Source organism: Dreissena polymorpha, chromosome 4 (assembly GCF_020536995.1).
Source record: "Dreissena polymorpha isolate Duluth1 chromosome 4, UMN_Dpol_1.0, whole genome shotgun sequence".
Lineage (NCBI taxonomy): Eukaryota > Metazoa > Mollusca > Bivalvia > Myida > Dreissenidae > Dreissena > Dreissena polymorpha.
Window position 1 is genome coordinate 82846169 of NC_068358.1, and position 23210 is coordinate 82869378.

A 23210-nucleotide genomic window follows, 5' to 3' on the forward strand; every position below is an offset into this window, starting at 1 on the left:
ATTGTTGTTTTCTAATAAAATATTGTTATCAATTGATTTTGAGTCGATTCTAAAGCATACACAGGTATCAAGATGCCTTATAAGCTTTGAACAGCATGATGTTTTAATCAATCACTTACTAGACAAAATGTTCTTTTGCCTTGTAAAATCAAGAAATTTAAATAGACGATGTAATGGAAATTAAAACTGTGATAGTGATAACCTAGCACTCACTTCATACAACAAATGTTAAGAATTCCAAGATGGGCCCTATGCAGTCGCCAGCAACATTGTGGAGACAAGGGGGTTCTTGACATCACCTAGCAACCTTGTCACTGTGGCAGCGATCACTTTGAACATACCTGTAGCTAGGAGTTTGCATGGCGCGTTGGGGAGAGCACTGTGGCATGGCAGTAGCAATAATCAGGGATCTTCTACTGCGCTGTGTAAGATTGTGCCAATTGTACACTGCGGCAATTTCTGTTGGGAAGATGTGATGGCACTCTGAGTATGCAATGAGGATGCTTAGAGGATACAGAGTTAGCGCCACAGTTTCAATTTATTATGTATTTTTTTATTTTGAATGAATCAAACTGTGCACTCCACAGTTTTTAGCTCACCTGAGCACATGCTCATGGTGAGCTTTTGTGATCGCCTTTTGTCTGTCGTCCGTTGTGCGACGTCAACATTTGCCTTGTTCACTCTCTAGAGGCCACATTTATTGCCCAATCTTCATGAAATTTGGTCAGAAGATTGGATTTAATGATATCTTGGATGAGTTCAAAAATGGTTACGTTTGCTTGAAAAACATGGCTGCCAAGGGGCGGGGCATTTTTCCTTATATGGCTATAGCAAAATCTTGTTAACACTCTAGAGGCCACATTTATTGTCCGATCCTCATAAAACTTGGTCAGAAGATTCATCCCAATGATATCTTGGACGAGTTCGAAAATGATGTCCGTTGTTTGAAAAACATGGCCGCCAGGGGGCGGGGCATTTTTCCTTATATGGCTATAGTAAAACCTTGTTAACACTTTAGAGGTCACATTTATGTTCCGATCTTCATGAAACTTGCTCAGAATATTTGTCCCACTGATATCTTCGATGAGTTCAAAAATTGAAAACTTGCTTGAAAAACATGGCTGCCAAGGGGCGGGGCATTTTTCCTTATATGGCTATATATTGCTATAGTAAAATCTTGTTAACACTCTAGAGGCCACATTTATTGTCCAATCTTAATGAAACTTGGTCAGAAGATTCATCCTAATAATATCTTGGACCAGTTCGAAAATGATGCCGGTTGGTTGAAAAACATGGCCGCCAGGGGGCGGGGCATTTTTCCTAATATGACTATAGTAAAACCTTGTTAACTCTCTAGAGTCCACATTTATTGTCCAATCTTGATGAAATATGGTCAGAAGATTTGTCTTAATGATATCTTGGATGAGTTCGAAAATGGTTACATTTGCTTGAATAACATGACCGCCAAGGGGCGGGGCATTTTTCCTTATATGGCTATATATAAGGCTATAGTTAAATCTTGTTAACACTCTAGAGGCCACATTTATAGTCCGATCTTCATGAAACTCGGTCAGAAGATTCATCCCAATAATATCTTGGACAAGTTAAAAAATGATGCCGGTTGGTTGAAAAACATGGCCACCACAGGGGCGGGGCTATTTTCCTTGTATGGCTTGTTAACACTCTAGAGGTCACATTTATTTTCCGATCATCATGAAACTTGGTTAGAAGATTTGTCCCAATGATATCTTGGATGAGTTCGAAAATGGTTTTGGTTGCTTTAAAAACATGGCCACCAGGGGCGGGGAATTTTTCCTTTTATGGCTATATATGGCTTTAGTAAAAGCTTGTTAACACTCTAGAGACCACATTTATTGTCCAATCTTCATGAAATTTGGTCAGAAGATTGGTCTCAATGATATCTTGGACGAGTTCGAAAATAATTATGTTTGCTTGAAAAAATGGCTTCCAAGGGGCGGGGCATTTTTCCTTATATGGCTATTGTAAAATCTTGTTAACACTCTAGAGGCCACATTTACTGTCCAATCTTCATGAAACTTGGTCAGAAGATTCATCCCGATAATATCTTGGACAAGTTCAAAAAATGATGCCGGTTGGTTGAAAAACATGGCTGCCTGGGGGCGGGGCATTTTCCCCTATATGGCTATAGTAAAACCTTGTTAATACTCTAGAGGCCACATTTATTTTCCGATCTTCGTGAAACTTGGTCAGAAGATTTGTCCCAATAATATCTTGTTATCTCAGGTGAGCGACTTTGGGCTTTTCTGGCCCTCTTGTTTAGAATGCTGTTAAAGCCCTCTGCCAACCCGGTATGACAGGCCCTGGAGATACATATATTATTATATAATTGCGCAATCTGAATCTAGGTCTGCGTGTAAGCTACCTATAAATAATTTCAGTACAATATTTCCAAACTCAAACTAGAACTTTGTCACAGACGTGACGAATACCCCCACATGCCGCATTGACACAGAATATTGTGCACGTTGTCTTCACAAAAGACAGCGGACACCATGCTCAATGTTTAAAACACACTAAGTGACCCCGTGACCTGGTTTTTGACCCTGCATGGTCCATGTTCGAACTTGACCTACACATCATCTAGATACAACTTCTAACCAAGTGTGGTGAAGATCGGATGAAAACTACTTGAATTAGAGAGCAGACACCATGCTTAATATGTAAAACGTACTAAGTGAACCAGTGACCTAGTTTTTAACCCGGCATGACCCATATTCGAACTTGACCTAGACATTATCTAGATACAACTTCTGACCAAGTTTGGTCTGAATTAGAGAGCCGACATGCTGAATGTTTAAAACGCACTAAGTGACCCCATGACCGAGTTTTTGACCCGACAAGGCCCATGTTTGAACTTGGCCTAGACATCATCTAGATACAACTTCTGACCAAGTTTGGTGAAGATCGGATGAAAACAACTTGAATTAGAGAGCGGACACGGACCGACCGACAGACAAGCTCACTCCTATATACCCCCCTAAACTTTGTTTAGTGGGGGTATAATTATTGAAAGTCACCCATTTTTCTATTTATATTTACAGTCACCTTGACCTTTTTATTCCACAAAGCCAAAACAACTCCAAATGTGGGTCTCTAAGCAAGCTTGCTATACTCTAAGATTTGTCAAAATTGGTCAATTTTTATTTAATTTTCTGCCTTTTTCAATCGTATTTTAGCCAAACAATGGCAGCCAGTTTAGCAACTCACACCTGTCATGTGATAGATGGTATACCAGCACTAAGTGCTCACACTTATGCAAGTTACTATAAACTACCCAACTTTAATTTAATGTAGGGGGAGAATGGAGGTAGAAAGAAATTCATAAACAATTTCCACATAATTTATGAGACTAAGCCAGGAATCAAACCCGTTATACTCTTTTGTATTCCAGTTCTGACTAAGCTAGAAGGTAAAATGGCAAAGTAAATTTATCAACCAGAAACCACCAGTTTGCTTTTTCAAATTTAGTGCCAATGTCGTTGACTTGACAGGCCCCAGTTCTAATTTCACGTTAGGTCTTCATTTTAAGCTACCTGTATTTACACACAATTTAAGTGCCATATCTCCATCCAAACTAAAGTTATTGAGCAGAAATTTTTGAAAATTACATTAAGTTTCATTTAGATCAGTCAATAAAAACTAAACTTATCAACTGTTTGACACCACCTGCCCGCCATACCCCAATCTAATAACCAGGATTGTCTTTTTCATTAAAAAACCTGGTTTAATATGTTAAATATGTCACAAAACTGATGCTCCTACAGCACATGTTTGGACACAGACAGATCTATTATATATTTTACAGTGGACAAAAAGAACAAAGTTTCACGATTCTGTCTAAAATGGCTGCAGCTAAAATTCCTTAATTAACAATCATCTACACAAAGTTTTTAGACTATATATTCCATATTGCAACAAGAGTGCCAAACTGTCACAAGATACGCCCGTTTGAAGGTTTTGGACACCATGCTAAATGCTTGAAATGCACTAAGTGACCTAGTGGTCTAAATTTTAACCCGGAATGACCCATATTTGAACTTGACCAAGATGTCCTTTAGACACAACTACTGACCATATTTGGTGAAGATCGGATGAAAACTAATTAACAATCATCTACACATTGAGGTCATTCAGTAGTGACAGTTTGAAGAGAATACACATAGCAGCTAAAGAGCTTTTGAAAACACAAAGTTTTTAGACTATATATTCCATATTGCAACAAGAGTGCCAAACTGTCACAAGATACGCCCGTTTGAAGGTTTTGGACACCATGCTAAATGCTTGAAATGCACTTAGTGACCCCGTGACCTAGTTTTTGACCCAGCATGACCCATATTTGAACTTGACCTAGCTCTTGTCTTGATACAATATCTGACCAAATTTAGTGAAGATCGGATGAAAACTACTTCAATGAGAGAGCGGACACCATGCTCAATGCCTGAAATGCACTAAGTGACCTCATGACCTAGTTTTTGATCCGGCATAACCCATATTTGAACTCGACCTAGATATCATTTAGACACAACTTCTGACCAACTTTGGTGAAGATGGGATGAAAACTACTTCAATGAGAGAGCGGACACCATGCTAAATCCTTGAAATGCACTAAATGACCCCATGACCTAGTTTATGACCCGGCATGACCCATATTTGAACTTGACCTAGATATTGTCTAGATACAACTTCTGACCAAGTTTGGTGAAGATCGGATGAAAGCTATTTGAGTTAGAGAGCGGACACTGCTGTGGATGCCGCCCGCCCCCCGACCGCCCGCCAAGGGTGAAACTATAATACGTCCCGTTTTTAAAAAACGAGCGTATAAAAAGAGACAAATAGCAATAATTCTTCCAAACTTTTAATATTGCATCTATTCAACTGTGATAATTTTAGCCAGATCCGTCCTAATGTATTTGAAAACACAAGCGTTAGGATGTTCACATGTACATACAGACAGTTAGATGGTTAAATGCAATATTTACTGCCTTCTACTCAAGTGGGGCATACAAAGCTGAATAAACATTTGTCTTCAACCGGATTCAAATGGGGTAAACCCAGAATCTTTTGGAGCAAAATCTACATGAAGCATGCTATTAAGGGCCATTCAGGCTTTAGAATATAATTTAGTTCATTTCTAGTTAGTCACCTGATGTAACAAACACAATTATTAACATATTGGATGTTAAACATCTGCAGTATTTATACATGTAAACTTAAAGCAGACACTTAATAAATCCACACATGAAATGTGGTAATGCCATGAAACAAGATTTTCCACTTTTAATTCATTAATGTAGATAAAATTAATAAACTTTCAATGCAAAGTCTGCATCTAAAGTACGTTTGCACAAAATTACAGCCCCCCAAAATAATCCAAGTTCAATGTTAAAAACCATTTTGCTATTTTAAGTTCCAATTACTTTGACCTGACTTGCCCCAAAAGCAACCCCACTTTAGGTCTGTATGAAAGCTAAGTGAAACAAAATTAAAACACAATACCTACATCAACAAGAGATGTGTTTGTCAGACACACAGTCCCCTAATGCGCCGCTTTGAAGCCATATATCTGACCTTTGACCTTGAAGGATGACCTTGACCTTGAACTGTCACCACTCAAAATGTGCAGCTCCATAAGATACACATGCATGCCAAATATCAAGTTGCTATCTTCAATAATGCAAAAGTTATTGCAAAACTTGAACGAAGGTTAAAGTTTTGGGACACACACAATTAATGAATGAACGACAGGCAGACAGACAGACAGGCCAAAAACAATAAGCCCCAATCTTTCGCACCAACGGCATAAAAATAAAATTATCAAAGAGAAACATCTTTTCTATTTTAAGTAACATAGACATTGATCCCAATGGCCTGAAATGCATTATCTTTCTAGATCAGCCAATAGGCTACCTTCACACCAGTGACCTTGACCCAGCTGGCCCCTAATGCAACCCCATGCTTATTCTGCATGGTAGCTAGAGATGTTGGAAGCAAAAGTTTACCTGAATTTAAAAAAGGACTGGAGGTACAAAAAGTACAATAAGGGGCATAATTCTGCTACATTGCAGATCCTAGTTATCGGCCTTGGTATGTGATCTTGCATTATGATCCTTAAGATATGTGTGAAGTGTCAATTAAATGTCTGTAGTAGTTTTAACATATTTACTTGTTGCATTCAAACTTAAACCTAAAATTCAACTTGCATGCAAACCTTAATCTTAATTTTCTTATTATAAAAGAGGGCATTATCATGCTTAAAGGCGGGTTAAGTTATAGGTCTAATAGAATGTTCATAAAGATTTTGAAAATATATGCAATGTTTATTTCCATATGTCTCTTAAATATACTAATAGATACAGAGGAGTTGCACACAAATGATAATCAGAATTTTCAAAAAGCGCACAATTCTTCTAAATTGCAGGACATGGTTATGGCACTTGGTCAGTGACCTCACATATTATGAAAATTTCAGTTGAATACTTTAGTCGAAACCTTGATATGAAGATGTTGCATATTAACCTAAACCAAATTCAAATAAAGGGCAAAATTCTGCTAAATTGCTGGTCAATATTATAAAACTTCGTGACGCTCGATTGGTCATTGTCGGCTCGGGTACTACTTAAATGTACCGCGGGAACTCTTAAGTATACTTAAATGTACCCCGGGTACGAAAAATATACTGAAACATGCCCGGGAATTCTAACGAAAAATTTGTCTTTATCGGCTATTAAAAAAAATTAATAATATGTATATTTATGTTAATATTCTGTAAAATTGCCTCTATATTGTCGAACCTCTTACTCAAAAAAGCATAATGAGGCAGGTTTTGTTTAAAGAAAATTGTGTTTCGTATTTCGTAGCGCGCTTTACGCCATCAGATTTTGGGCGGGAATAAAACTCGGGTACAATCTAAATTTGCCAGGTACATGTTATAATATTTTCCATACCCGGGGTACATTAAAGTACACTTAAAGAGTACCCGGGGTTCATTTAAGTAGTACCCGAGCCGACAATGACCAATCGAGCGTAAGTGACCTCACCCAGAAACCCTGAACATAATTACGCAGTTAAAATTGAAAACCTGAAGAAGACAAAGTGATATCATTATGGAAAAGTTGCATGTTTATCTTCAACAAATTTCTAGGCACAAAAAGGTGGTAACAATAATTAAATCTGATAGATCACATGTAAGAGTTACTGAACTAGGTAAGTGACCTCACACAATTTCCCAAACATATCTAAGTTGAAAACCTGCAGTATAAACAGTGATATAGAAAGTTGCATGCTTTCATTATGGAACTGCACCTGAGTTCAAGGCAAACTCAATCGACAAAAACTTGATCTGGTGACCTGGTTTTTGGACACACATGACCCAGATTCAAATTTGGACTAAACATTATCATGATATAGATTCTGGCCAAATTTAATCAAGAAAAAGTCATAAAAATAGCATTTGTAAAGAATAAAACTTTAAAAGTTTTTTCTAATGCTTGACCTAGTGAACTTATTTTAGACAAATATGAAGTTGATAAGAACTTGGCCTGGATATTGTAAAGATAAACATTCTGACAAATTTGAATCAGATTGTCATTAATGTGGCTTCTACAGTGAAAATGAGGATTTTCTAAGATTTTCACAGGTGATCTGGTTTTGGAACGCACGTGAGCCAGAATCAAATCAGCCTTAGAAATCGTTAAAATAAATATTCTGACCAAGTTTCAATGAGATTGCGCATAACTATGGCCTCTAGAGAAATTCCAAGTATGTTTTTAAGGTAGCGCACCTCTAATGGGCACATATCCAAATATAATCTAATTAATTATTTTCTTAATCAGCATCATTTCACTGAACTACATGCAAGTTTGTAGGTAGGCTTTCCATGCTTTTTAAAAAAATATACCGATTTTTTAAAAACCACCCCCACGCTCGGCTTTTGTCCAATTTATTTTCACCCTTGGGGTATAAAAAAGTTCCATAATTCATTCAAATTTCCAAATATGGGCATGCAGTTGGTGTGTACAGATGCTGTAAAGGTGTTTAAAGTTTAAACAAGATTAAATAAGTATTCTTTTACAGACATTTATTTTTTACAAATTTTTATCAATGGAAGAGCGCCATGAAATGTAAGTGATTTCAGCCAAGTAAAAATTGGGTCAGTTAAAAACAAAGTGTCATAAAATTCAAAATAGTATCATTTAAGTCATATTTTAAACTTAGTTTTTATAAAAACACTATATACAGCAAAAATACCAAGAAATAGACAGATTTACCGTTTACTTTTTGAAATAAAAATAAAAATGCAACATGCATGGTTCGTATTTTCAACAGTAAATCATCCAATTTCGCCATAACATTGTTTTAATTTTAATAATTGAAGAATGTGCATAAAAATTGCAACATATTTAACAATAAATAAAGCTTATATGCCATATAAAATCAAATTACGTTAGAAAATAAATAAAACGCGTCGCAAAAAGGTATACGTCGTCGGCAGGATTCGAACCTGCGCGGGAATATCCCAAAAGATTGCTAGTCTATCGCCTTAACCACTAGGCTACGGCACCTAATAGTAGGCTCTTCAACCTTCGAAGAAATCGCGGGAAATCATTAGAGTTGCGCTACCTTAAGATTAGATTTTGGCAGTTTTTGGATGCACATGACCCAGTTTGTGCTCAGGGGAGCTGAAGAGAGGGCATAATTATGCTACATTGCATATTGCAGGTCAGAGTTATGAAAGTTTGTCAGTGACCTTATACAATAACCCCAAACAGATTTGCCATGCACTTAAAACAGTAATAGAGATATTTCAAGTTAACCTTTACCAGAGAATTGCATAGATGGGGACACCAACATTTAAGCAAGTTGTTATTAGCTCAGACAATTTAAAAAAAGATGATCATAAAAAGAAACCTCAAACACAATTTAGAACTTGATACTGGTTAATTATCTTCCATTGCTAATTAAACAGCTCATAATCATTCATGCATTAATGACAAATCAAATCTGGCAAATTCAATGCTATAACTGTCGAAAACTGTCACATTGTCTTCCAGCATATTGGCAGGGCCTCAAAAGTTTACAACTGTACTGAACAACAACAACAAATAATCATGATGAGCATTTGTAAAGACAGTGTATCATGGCATTGTACAAAATGTATCTAGCAAAATGACCAATGTTATTTGTGTTAAATCTTGTTAAGTAAATTGATAACACCTTCATTAAATGGCAGCTTGCAAAGACCTTGCACTGCTTCACTAATGAACTTATTATCTAATGTTTTCAGCAGTGATAAACACGATCCACACTTTGAAGTCAATTGTTCCAGAACTAGTGCAGGAATCTGATCTTGTTTTGTATAAACACTGTGAATGAATTTTACTAACAGTTTCACAATCCTCATGCTATGTGCTGGTATTCTTGGATAACAGACCTTGATAAAACTTTGCAAGGCGTCCAAAACTTGGGTTCGGACCATTTCACTTGGACCGTCAGGTATTTCCAAATATTCTTCACAGACTTCCAATAAGTTTGTTGCAAACTTCACAGTATTTATTCCTAGTGCTTCAATAAATGTACTAAGTGGAGCTGTGTGAACTCTTCGAAGAGCCACTTTATTTTCGTGACTTGCAGCCTGTAGTATAATTTCAAACACTTCATCATATTTTGTTGTTACACCAATGTTGTCTGGATTTTTTACAAGTACCTTCAGAATTAACAGAAGTGCTGTATGAGTCAGCGGCAGCAATTCTTCCTCAGTTGACAGAATTTGCAGTTTAAGTGCACTATAGATGACCTCTGCTCTTCCATACCATCGGAGTTCTTCTCCACCTGTGTTGTTCAAAATGTGAATCAAGCACTTTGTTCCATCGATCTTATGATGCAGTTCATGGCCGTCCATAAAAAGCAAAGTTGGTGGCAAAACTAACTCAATAAAATTGCTCAAATTTGGGAACGACATTTGCTGTAAACACCAGCTGAAACTTGCTGATATAACTGGATTTTGTTTCCATGTGTTCCGCTGTAGCATAGGTTTCCACTGAACCAAGAGTTTGCCAAATATGGAATTCTTCACTGTTAATTTACTTTCATCCCCAGTTTCAACTGCAGACACATATTGTGAGTCCAGACATAGAAGTTTACACACTGTTGAGCAGCAAAACTCTTGCATCAAAACTTTTACCATGTCATTAGCAAATTTTTCTGTTTGTGAATTGGTCCATAATTGCTTCTCGACATGCTGAGAGAGAAGAAGTATGCAGAAATAACAACATTGCAGTATTGCCTGCCAATGGTCAAGCTTTTCATTTTCTTGACCCACTTTCAACTGCTTTAAGAGCAATGTATCCAAAAGATTGAAAACAACTAAAGCTTTATCTGCCAGCCCAGCAAAATCTGCTTCATCATAGACTGTGTAATCCCTTCCAGCAAATGACTGGCTTTCGGCAAACCGGCTTGCAGTTTTTAGTGAACTAACACAAAAGTGAAATGTTTCTGAATCATTGAAACCTTGGATAAAATTTGAGATCCATGTATGCGGCGCATAATCAATAAGTACTGTTATTATGGAGATGTATTTGTCACACAAATCCCTCCATTTCTTATCCCTCGTTAACTCGCCCACTGTTTCAAGCATAGATTGAAGGCTATGACGTTGATACAGATGATCGGCGAAGTCTCTGTCCTTGTCACTGCAGAATTGTCCATTTGATACATTTATCTGACAAACTAACGTTTTCAACTGAACTGTCATTGTGTATGATTATCAAAACCGTTTGTTTTATTCTAACATTGACTAGTTAGATAATGGGCGCCGCCATTACAGCGTTGTATTCACGAATTACTACATCGTCATCAATCTTCATGCAGAGTTGTCGATCCTTGCTCTCATATACAAGAGATTGCCTCGTCATTAACTTGATTTGCTCGAATTTCCGTTTATGACCCTAGTTATGATATTCTTTTTCAATATATGTGCAGGAAAAGCAGTAATGTTTACTAACAAATAAATAGTTAGATTAACTTTTGGCGACTACAGTGGAAGGCGTGTTTTACTAAACTCCACAATAGCAGAGAAAATGTTGAAAAGTGAACTTTGATACTTGTTGTCGTCTCTCTTACATGTCATGTTATATTTTTAATGCATTCAGCTTAGAGTGTGCTGTAAGAATAGATATGGTTATGGCATACTTAAGTGCGAAAAGTTGAGGTCAATTTTAACAAAAAGTGAATGTTTCACATAAAATTATAACGGAATGGTAGTATATTATGAACTTTAAACCACCATCTGGTGGAAGTACCGGATTACCATATTTTTCAGGCCCGTGCGCACGGGGAAGGGGGGGGGGGGCATGGGACCCGGTCCCCCTAGCTGGCTGTCAAGTTAGCATTAAAAAAAATAATTTGTGAAAAACAAATAATGTTGGAAGCAATTAGAGAGGTGATATGGAAAATGATTCAATACTTTGTACCGGCAAGTTTCTTTGTCAAAGTCTAAGGCCCATAACTTCGCTAAAAATCAATTGACCCGAACGAAAGTCATACTTCAAAAAGTCTGGATAATGAAATGCCGGACAGACGGACGGACAGTACAACTGCCATATTCCACCCTACATCGGGCCATAATAATCAGCTTAATATCTGAAAGAGTTGCGAAAAAAAACTCAGAAAAATGGTCCTTATTGTAAAAATTTAAGTTCAAGGCCAATAACTTAGCCAAATATCAATGGGCTGGAACAAATTTCACACTTTATCTTTCGGTCATGTAGTTAGACTCGCATACCAAAAATCAGCTCAATATCTGATATAGTTCCGTAAAAAAAACCTAAGGAAAACGGTTATTATTCAAACGTTTTCAAGGTTCAATCTAATGCCAATCTAATGTCAGTTGTAGACAATTTTGAGGGTTTATCTGTGTTGATGGTGGTGAAAGTAAAACTGTGTAGTAGATGATACACATTTTATTAGGAATTTATTTTGAAACTTTAGTGGAGGCTTGAATTCAAAGAAAAAATAGAATTATGGTTATATGGCAGTCATACTTTATGATACATGACTTTATAAAGGTTTTTGATTTTCAAAGTTTGCTTTCCTTCGCCATCAAATATCATAAATTTCTGAAAATGCTGTTCACACTAATATTTAAAGCTTTAGACGTCAGAAAGGTGCTGATTTACTTGTTATATTCCATAAATTTATATTACAAAAATTGGTTTTGTTAAGCATAAAAACTCACCTTGAAAAATGCAAAATTAAAAAACAAACAGACAGGGAAGACCCCTCCCGCACACTCCCTGGTTTGGCCCCCAGTCAAAACTTCCTGCGTACGGCCCTGGATTTCAATGATAACTAAATCATTGCATATATGCCTATGTAACTGATAAGCTGTTCATACCAATGATAAACATATGCGTTCAACCGAGTTTTAAGGTATGTGTGTTTTCTTTGATGTACTGGTAGGAACAACTCGTGTATTTTTAAAAAGTTAACTGAACAAATTAAACCGATCTACTCACCCCTCCTCTATATAGTAAAAATGAAAGAGGAAACAAACATCATTTTATCCCCCATTTCTACAAAGAAGGCATAATAAAACATTTGCACTGGTCGTCCTGCTGTCCGTCCGCCTTATTGTGCGTCCGAAAATTCTTATATCAGCCATACTTTTGATATATATTGACGTTTTCTAAAAATCAATCGGCACAAATGAAAACCATCCTAAGACGATGTGTCGCGTGAAGCATATGTCTCCCTACTTAAAAAGGCAAGTTTGGCCATAAAGCACTAAAAAAAAACCTGTCTTAGTCATCATTTTCTTTTGATTTTTTTGTTTTAAAAGCAACTTGGCACATATGTTAACCAGGATGCATAACACGACGTGTCGAGCGTATTACACATCTTTATTCTTCAAAAATCAATGCTCCATTTAGAAATCATGCACTTTTTTAAATAACTTATTACAAATGACCACCGTGATGAGAAGACGTTTTGCGTGTATCACCCATTTTCCTACCTTAAAGGTTAAGGTACCACTTACAGGTACATGTTTATATTTGGCCACGAGATAGCTTTTTGAGGTTGACTGAATCGGGACATCAATTTTTCAAAGATCACTACTTAAACTCGAAAAGGCAGTTCAGTGACATCTGCGCTCATATCAATTTTGTTGTACATAAAAATATCTGACTACCGAGGAATAGCTTAATGATCTGTTTTAATGACCAGACGCGAGTAAAATTATCTCTTTTAAAGGCACCTAGGCACCTAATGACTGTACTCAGATAAACAGGAACAACCCAGGTAGCATCAATCCGGTCTGTAGCAACAACATGCCGAAGAAATTGTACATGCTCGGTCCAACCCGCGTTACTTTGTTTACCCCGATTGATCAACATCCACCGACTGATCAAGCAACTGCTTCCAAGTAAAAGAGGACCGGGATCAATATAGATACTAAAACACACGGTTCCTTGGAAGGGTCAGCTTCTTCAAGAAAAGACGCTCAGAAAACGCGGTGTACAATATGGCAATCACTAAGCTTGCGATTAGTTACTCAGATTCGGCGACATCTTGGAATTTTGTTTTGTTTTATGAATGTACTGTATTCTTCTCAGGCTTTGAAAGATAACACAATGTAATTTCTGTTCAGCACATATTGCTCGTTTGTTTTCGTCCAATTTATTTTATAGACATTAGCCTGGTGAAATTGTCATTTACAAAAATGTTTACCATGCTGCGTTCGCCAAGGGTTTATATCGGAGCTTTTCTTTTCCTAATTTGTGTCAGAGATATGTCCGCTACCTTAAAAAACATCCCCTCTATGAAGATGAGTCAGCTATTGTGATCTCTGAATAAGTCAGACTGACATTAAAAAACTTCTCTGTTAGTAAGTGGCTTGTAAGTATTAACCAATCTTCACACCTTGTATCTTTGTGGTACCCTTTATCAAAGTCTGTCTTTTGAAGCAGTTGCATGCAATGTAATTAAACACTACTTTAAGACTAAAATTAATGTAACTTAAGAAAGATGTCATAGGAAGTACAACATAAAATGTTAAGCTATTTCCTTGCTGTCTTGATAAGGTGTGCTCTGCTTATATAAACGAATGGGGCTCAAATTGAAGGTCGTACAAAATAAACTCATTACATATGTATGGACTTTTACCCACCCACCAATATAGGTCACACATAGTTGAACAAGTTTTTGAAGCTGAAGTAGACACAATTTGCAAGCAGAGGTAACCAATACATTTCAGTCATGGTTTGGAAATAACTTTAACTAGTTCTACTTTATATTGAAGTGAATGTGTAACCCATATTAATGATGTCCATAGGGACACTAGATTTAGCGTTTATGCAGAATTCTTCGCGGAGTTGCAATGCTAATCTACCGTATGTTTAATAACAATTTGATATCCCGGTTATTTACCCGTTTTCAGGTTTAAGAACTTCTCTGGACGCACCCTTTGGGAAGAATTACCGCCACAATATTAGATACCGCAAATGAAGTTCATCCTTTATGAGTAGTGTCGAGTATTTCTTATTAAATTCGATATAATATTTCTCACAGTAAGATTGAACTTAAATTATTAAACATCAAATTTAGCTCGTTTGCTAACCATATAACCATATATGTGTAGTAAACGGTATTTTATTTCCTCTAATAACGATTAAAGTAACAATTTAAATAAAAATACATACACGTATTAATTCAATTCTTCGTGTATCATAGTTGGCTTGATTGCTTCTCTGAAATAGTTTAAGACGAGGTCTATAGCCTCTGACATGCCCTTGCGTTTATTGTTTTGCATTAACCTATACGATGCTATCCGGTAATCTTGCGCAGTTAAGGGTCAATTGGTTTTAAAACATGTTCTTTTATAAATTGACAACATAATGTCTAAATTTATTATGAAAATAATAAATTCATGTGCTTATTAGCACAAAAATACCTGATTAATTCAGTGAAGAACTGTCCGATTTGATTTCAAAACAAACATGACTCACCTCTTTTTCAAACTATCAGTGTTCGGTAATCTTGCGCACTTTCTGTAATGACCGCATTTAGGCAAAATTTTAGACATATGGTGTCCAATTATTGACAAAAAAACATTCCAGAAAAATATTTTTAAAATCAGTTTGTAAAACCATTGAAATTAAATGTGGATTTCTAGTGCAGTTTTTGTTCTTTACAAATCAACAAATAATATAGTCACTAGTTATAGTGTACAATTAATAAAAAAAGTACCGGTATGCGTGAAAAAAAAATGTTTATGCATAACGGATTTGATTTTACCACGATCATGCTTCCAAAGTTTACAGAAAATATCAAAACTAGGCCATTGCGCGTGCGGAAATCATACCAAATTGGTTTGACAGAATGGCGGTAAATAATTGACTATGCCGGTCTGATGCGATATATTTTCATGGCCAAAAATACCATAACTGATCGGATATTGTGCAATTGAATGCTAAATTACACGTTGGATCTATGAATTTTTAATTTAAAGTATGAAAACGCTAAAGACTGCAGGGAATTTGTGATTAATTTCGATTTTTTCGTAAGTGGGCCAGTTTTCACAATGTATAGGGATGACGCAACCGGTGTTTAAATGTAATTATCAAATTTTATTTTGCATGGAATACGTACCTTTTAAATCCGTTAATTATTAAAAATGTGAAATTCCATCTTTCTTTACTAAAGAAAACCATTTGTCGCCTGCGAGATTCGCAAATGCGAAATGCGCAAGATTACCGGACGCGCAAGATTACCGGACTTAACTGTAATATATCCCGTGCTTTTGGGACCACTTAAACTATGTATTAAAACAACATAACCCAAATCATTAGAAACCGAAAATAATTAATTAATTAATATTCTTTTATGTAACACAATGTATATAAATTGTAAACTCTTTTACTTTTCTGTAGTAAATTGTCTTATATGTAAAACATTTTCATCATTTGCTCATACTTGCAGAACACACACATGAAAACCAATAGCAAATCAACGAATTATTGACTCCAAAAAGGTATATAACAATTCCTATTAATTATCTGCTTACAAAATATATAAAAACTAAATTTAAGAACTGTTGTCATTACAAACGATTTTATCTTGTAATCAGACATAAGTTAAAGCTTCAGAGTGTAACAACCAATTAACGTAGTTAGTATCTTTCTGTGGTATTACCAGCTTGCATTCTTACCTGATACAACGTGTTATATATATTAATTTACAGTTACATAAGATTCACAATACGGTTCCCAGTTACAGCAGCATTCACATTTTTAGACAATAACACACGGCAGAGCTGGGCCGTAGGACTATAATCGTAACGATATGTGATATTGATTAATAATACAATACCAAAACAGTTTCATTTCATCGGATACACACTACATATATATCACAGTTACAGTGACATTACAAATATACATGCGACATAAATATAAAAACAGCATGCATCTGTTCAAAGACCGAGTTTGCCGATGGCCGTCCGAGAAATCTCCTGCCGATCTATTTTGCCCGAGGCAAGCAGGGGTTGAACGCCTGACTTAGAAACCACGCATGCGCACACAACCTGTTTAAGTCTTGGATCGGGCACACCGACAGCAAAAGCATTTTCGACCCCAGGGCATTTTCTGAGGACTTCTTCAATTGGCCAAGGTAAGAACTTCGATGTGCCAATCGAGATCAGTTCCTGTTTACGGCCGTTTATAACCAACTGATCGTCGCCTCGAAGAAAGGCTGCGTCGCCGGTGTGAAACCAGTTTAGGTCATCAACTACGAGTCCTTTGGTCTTATATCCTTTAAACCGCCATGCGCAGCGGATTAGCAATTCACCAGATTCACCTTTTGGTACTACACAACCATTGTCATCCACTAGTTTCATCTCAACCCCACGGAACGGCGAACCTGAAGTATAAAATGCATTCAAAATAACCTAGAAATATATTATACTTATGTATAAACCAGCAGCTATTGTATTTGTTTATACTTTTATCATTGTGTTTGATAATAGAAATATGCATGTTTATTGATTAAGCAAATTTGTGTAGCAATTTTAGCACATAAGAAAATCATATTTTCCATGTTTTTTATAAACGAGTCCATACCAATAATGCCATCCTCCCATTGTGAGGGATCCGTCATTGTATACGAAGCAGTGCCGCCCGTCTCTGTGGTTCCATAGTAGCAGTGGAGTGAAGCTGTAGGAGCGATCTTATGCAACTCGGTCACCGCTGAACGGGAAATGCGTTCGCCTGACAGCACAATGTTTTTAACATATCTGAATTTATCTGACAAATCAGGACGACTGCATACGTCCCTCAGCAAGTATCCCGGCAGGTATACAACATCGCACCGTTCCGCTTCAATGATATCGAAGACACGTTTGACTTCTTTTCCTGACACCGTTATTCGCATGTCTAGGAAGACCCGCGTAGTACCCTCAGTTAAGTATGTCCGCGGATATCCCACCACCCAGCTGAATGTTCTGTCGCAGAACCAAACACTTTCGTCCTTGATACCAAATTCAGCATTCGTCAGGGCAGTCTAGTTGAGTATCATAAAGTGTGTGTACGTTATTGTCTTCGGTTTGCCCGTGGAACCAGAGGAACAAAAATGGGCCAATGCGTCTTCTGGTTGAATGTCTGGGAACATAACATCCTCTGGAGCAGGACTCACAAGAAACTCTTTGATAGGCATAGTAGTAATCCTGCAAGCATGGTGCTCTTGAATGTTTCCCGAATAGAGAATGTATTTTAAGGAGGCAATTGGACAGCTCTTGACAAAGTTTTTCTGTTATTGCCTCTCCATCTTAACTGAATACATCCATTATCAGAATTTCAACTTTCATCGCATTCAACATATCGATCAAATCACTTCCGTCTTTCAGTGTTGTACTCAGATAAACAGGAACACCGCCTGCTAGCATCAATCCGATCTGCAGCAGCAACGTGTCGAAGGAATTGTACATACTCATCGCAACCGGTGTGCCTTTCTTTACCCCGAGTTGTACAAAACGTTTGCCAACCTCTACCGACTGCTCAAGCAGCTGCTTCCGAGTCAAAGAGGACCGGGATCCATGGAAGTCATAGAATACAAACGCTTCCTGGGTAGGGTTAGCTTCCGCAAGTTGATGAAGACGCTCAGCAAACGTGGTGTACAAATATGGCCGAGCCATCGGTCGCGATACGTAACTCAGCTTCGACAACATCTTTTGTTTTGCGTACTGAATGAATCAATCAAAGTTTAAGAAACATATGAAATGTGGTATCTTACACGCGCAACCGGTTTAAGCCTACACACAGATAAACCCGCATATATGACCTTCATTCACCGGACAACGAAAATATAAATGTAAACACGCCGCAAAGACAAAGTTCACCGTTAACGAATTAATGGTTTAACGATGTGAAATCTAAAGTACATCGCGAAAATATGTGACATAACGATATACACACTATAAATAACGCAAGTAGATTGATCATTTTACATATATAACATATAATATTCACTACGCATGCGCAATTTGCATTCCTGGGTTTACCACGTGACGATGATCTACTTGCGTTATTTATAGTTAACTGGTAGTTACAGGTACACATACGCAGTAAAATTTTATTACCGATCATACTGAAAATTTGAAAACTTAACAACTTTTTTCAAGTAATGTAATATACCAGTCGTAATATTTTAATCAATATAAACTAATAATTATAAAAAAATACGGTATCACATCATGTTTTAAAATTTAATATGAAAGATGGGGTACCTGTAAGTATACAGGGGTACCCCAAAGTATCATTTGAAAATCGGTGTACGGTGAAGTATACTTCAACGTTCCCGGAGTACAGGGAAGTAGTACCCGGGGGGACCTTGACCCATTTAGCACTATTAAAGGGGCCTTTTCACGTTTTGGTAAATTAACAAAATTTAAAAAAAGTTGTTTCAGATTCGCAAATTTTCGTTTTAGTTATGCTATTTGAGAGGAAACAGTAATACTGAATTATTTACAAAGCTCTAAAACAGCCATTACATGCTTCTTTTGACGATTTAAAACCTAAATATTATAAAGCGTTGCAACGCGAAACCATTGAATAATTTAATTTGGAGAATTCTGTTGTTGCTGTTATATTTTGTGAAACTACAAGGGTTGCTTATATAAAGTATAAAATTCATCTCTGATTGTATGAGCACGGATGGCCGAGTGGTCTAAGTGGGTGGACTTTTACTCCAGGACTCCAGGGGTCAGTGGTTCGAGCCCTGTTTAGGGATACTTTTTTCTTTTTTTAATTGTATTCTTGATTTGTTACTGGAGCTTTTTAGATCTAATGTTTACATTTACCAATATACAGAATTAAAAGACAAACTTCAATAAATGCCAGCATCTGTGAAAAGGCCCCTTTAACACAGTAACCGGTGGTGAACAACCTTTATAACCGCAAAAGTCAACGCCGCTTGCAATCTCTTTCACGACGGTTACATTACATTCATGTGAATGTGAGAGCAAGGAACGACAACTTTGCGTGGAGATTGCGCCGGTTGAAGTAACAGTCTGCAACTTGCACATTAAGGGGGCACACTACAGTTTTTCACAAATTGGATACTGGCTGCCGGTGTGGGGGCACTGTCCGTCCTCACTGCTGACACAACGTCTACACCTAGTATCATACAAAACATATCTTCAGTATTGTTGGGGGTATGTCTTCAAAAAAATACATGGATAGCCATGGTGCACCCACTTGCTCTATATTTTTATCATGGAAAATCAGCCTATTTTGGGGTCTGAATGTCACCTGTTTTTGCGGCCATTCCGTGATTTTCAACACAAATTTACCACTAAACTGCAAATGCCAGTTCATTAAACACTTTCTGTTTCACTGTATCACTAACCAGATATTTGACCGACACCGAAGAATCCTAGGGTCATCCACGTGGATTTTCACAGAAATTCAGTTGAGTGGAGGCACCTTTAAAATTCATGGAAAATTAGCCTTCGGAGCTAGAAACCAGCATGTACGTATTTCATGACCTTGGCAGCCCAGCAGAGACACTGGCTATGCACTGGACACATTTTCGAATTCACTCAGCATGCATTTCAAACCACCACCACTCAAATCTGATACTTTAAACTTGTAAAACACTATTATTGCTGCTCAGTTTCATTGTAGCCCTAGCTATTTATTAGAAATTTCTCCCCTGCTAATTCGACACTAAGGCTAAAAACTGTATAGTGCTACCTTAAGGTTAGTTTTTTTTCCATATGATATGATCGAAATTTCAGTTAAACAAAAGCGTTAGCCTATGACACAGTATACTAAATAAACTTTAATTTGATTAGATTGTCTTTACTGTTTCCACTTTCCGAAAATACTTCGACACAAAATTCTGAAATGCAATACAAACGCTGTTTGTTTATGTGGTTTTGATGATTTTCTTAAAAATATTTGTTTAACAACTGAATTAGTATGTTTTACTCTTTACTTTAATATATTTAATAACATTAATGACATTAATAGTGGTGAAATTTGACAAACAATATGTTATTTTTTATTTTTTTTTATTGCAAACGCAGGTTGGTATTTAAGTTCTTGAGCAATAGAAAATGGCAAACGCAGGTTTCGACAATATTAAAAAATAATGAAACTCACACTTTGCCCATGTTAGGAAGTCTTCAAAATGCTGTTAAGGCTACAAACACGAAAACATTAACTATACAAAACAATTTGTGACAACGGAACTTTAATTGGCGACATTTGAACAGAGAGGGAATATGCTAATCAACACATTTATCAGAAGCATGAGTTCAACATAATCACTTAATTAAACTCATTCCTAATTATGTTTTTTCTCAGGTTTAGCTTGTCACGAAAGAAGTCTTGTAGGCGAAACATCAAAACAGCAAGCAGTGGACGATTGTCCTTATTTTAGAACTCATTATAATGTTATGCGTAGTCTCAATGCAAAGCTCTGCCACAACAAAGCGTCACTTTATACACAAAAATCCAAATATTAAACTAGTCTGTAATCGACATTTGTAGGTTTTAATATATGCTTTATTTTTTATCTGTGAAATGTTTTTGCTATTTTGTCCGACAAAATACGAATGGAGTTATTGTTACAAATATTGTGTCATATCCAATCACTTGTGTTGTTATGCATTTGGTATATTCATTAAAACATTAAAAACAAATTAGCAATATATAAAAAAAAATGGTCATTGTTTAATAACAGAAACATAACGCTCGTGTGTAAAATTTGTGGGGAGGCATTTAAATCGGAGTGGGGTCTAAAGCTTCATGATAAGCGCCACAGAGGGACTGGGCGATTCGCCTGTTATGGAAAAACATTTTACAAAAATCAGGCGTTCCACAGACACAGGTTTGTATTATTCAAGTACAACGCCAAGTTAAAACGTTAAAGAAGTCAAAATGCACATCAACATAGGTTGATGCATTCTTATCGACAGTATGTTTTGAAAACCTAGTTACAAAGCACTATTTGAAATGCTTCGTTTGGTGTTTTCGAAATTAGCCGGCTTAAAAATAACAATTTGCTTGTTCAATTGGATATGCAACATTCCGAGAGAAAATTGAACTTCAGGCCCACCTTGACTCCCACAATGGAGTCAACAACTTTGCATGCGATATGTGTGAAAGTAGGTACAGGTACCGCAGTAGTCTATCCAAGCACATATCTGAAAATCACTGTGCCTAGTTATCTGTTATATGACGATGATATCATCAAGAATTATATTTAACCCTTTTCTTGAATATTTCTAACCAATGTGTCGCGATTATTTTCTTGATTAATGATTATACATACTTGAATACAATAATATATTGTATTACGTGTGATTTTGCATCCAAAGCATTATGTTTCTTATCGTTTATCTTTTGTTGTTTTGTTTGGTATTCCTGTTTTTAATATGATTATTGGTGTTGTATTTGTTATTCTGTTTTAAATTGATTATGATAATGGTTGATCTCATACAAATTATTGTGTTCATTATTGCTCATCTGTGATTAATGTTGATCTCAACCGATTAATTGTGATGTATATTGATAATCTGTGATTATTGTTGATCTCACCCAATCCGTTGGAATATACAAATCTGAGATTTGTGTTGATCTAATTCGAATCAATATGCTTAAAGTATATTTTCGGCGATATATCTTTGTATCATTGGAATCATTTTGCGAATTGTCATTTAAATCTGTAATGCCTTGCACCTAGGATAATTTTATTTTTTTGCGTATACGCATGTCGTTTCTGTAATAATTTTGGCTGTCGATATTATTATTACGAGTCTTATTGCGATACGGGATATTGTTTGCAGCAATAAAACATATAATCTGCAAATTTTTGCTTCGTTTTGTTGTTTAAGACACGGATTGTGTTTGCGTTCAACCACTGGGATGTTCAATGTTTTTTCATTAAATAATCAGACTTATCACGGTGAAATGTACTTTGACATATATGTAGTATGCCTTCAGCTATATTTTAATTATTAACTCTAACATTCATATTGTAAGATTGTCAGGTTGCTCACTTTACACGCTTAAGACATTATATTTTATGATCAATATAAGGACACTGTGGTGATTCATAAGGCGCCCATGTAAGGGTCATTCATTACAACAGTATCGGATCAATAGATAATGGTTTACACCTAAAGTGAAAACTCTATGTCTTGCAGAATTAGAGGAATCGATGGTTTTATTTGCTTCGTGATAACCCTCTCCTTATTGGTCCACACAATTTATCATTATCAAACTAAAAGAAAGATACAATTTTGTTGAACATTTTTCTACATTCAAGGCATTATTTTAGAAACTGCAATTTTAAAACTTGACACATAGAACAGCAAACATGATTAAGTTAGATCCAAAATGCCTGTTCTTGTTTCAAATCCACCTAAAAGCTTGAATATATCGGTAGGCCTCGTTAAAGGATGCATCACACAGCGTCAATGTCGGCAGCATCATACGGCCCAGTATAGCTTCTCAATGCATTAACATAGATAGCGCAACACAAAATCAAATTCAGTAGCACTACAAAGAATCAATATAGGTAACTTCACAGTGAATCAAAATAGGAAACAAAACAAAGATTCAATAAAAGTAACATACCACGGAATAAATATAGGTAGTAGCCTAGTTTAG

The 23210-nt window shown here is 36.4% G+C and overlaps 2 protein-coding genes and 1 non-coding gene across 5 annotated transcripts in view; all 3 read right to left on the minus strand.

Moving 5' to 3' along the window:
* The window catches only part of LOC127877630 (uncharacterized), a 124683-nt gene extending 107075 nt beyond the window's left edge, over window positions 1-17608 (minus strand). For 2 of the 3 annotated variants that reach the window (XR_008048506.1, XR_008048505.1), the window contains exons 1-2: window positions 17157-17608; window positions 16118-16956 (exon numbers count right to left, since the gene is read on the minus strand). Coding sequence is in view for 1 of the 3 variants with exons in the window: in XM_052423701.1 (XP_052279661.1) it covers window positions 16511-16956; window positions 17157-17466 (756 nt within the window). In the remaining 2 variants the exon portion in view is untranslated. Of the gene's footprint in view, window positions 1-14776; window positions 16957-17156 lie in introns of those variants that run through there. The other variant, XM_052423701.1, reaches the window with a different exon arrangement.
* On the minus strand, window positions 4882-10875 carry LOC127877623 (TELO2-interacting protein 2-like). The gene has a single exon (XM_052423690.1). It carries the CDS (start codon window positions 10790-10792, stop codon window positions 9227-9229), a length of 1566 nt encoding a protein of 521 aa, XP_052279650.1. The 5' UTR covers window positions 10793-10875; the 3' UTR covers window positions 4882-9226.
* Trnaa-agc (transfer RNA alanine (anticodon AGC)) lies at window positions 8522-8603 on the minus strand. Its single transcript has one exon. It is a non-coding gene; the product is annotated as a tRNA-Ala (tRNA).
* Window positions 17609-23210: the final 5602 nt, after the last annotated feature.

Excerpts from the sequence above, each read along its gene's own strand:
- LOC127877623 (XM_052423690.1), bottom strand. The coding sequence starts at position 10,792 with ATGACAGTTCAGTTGAAAACGTTAGTTTGTCAGATAAATGTATCAAAT.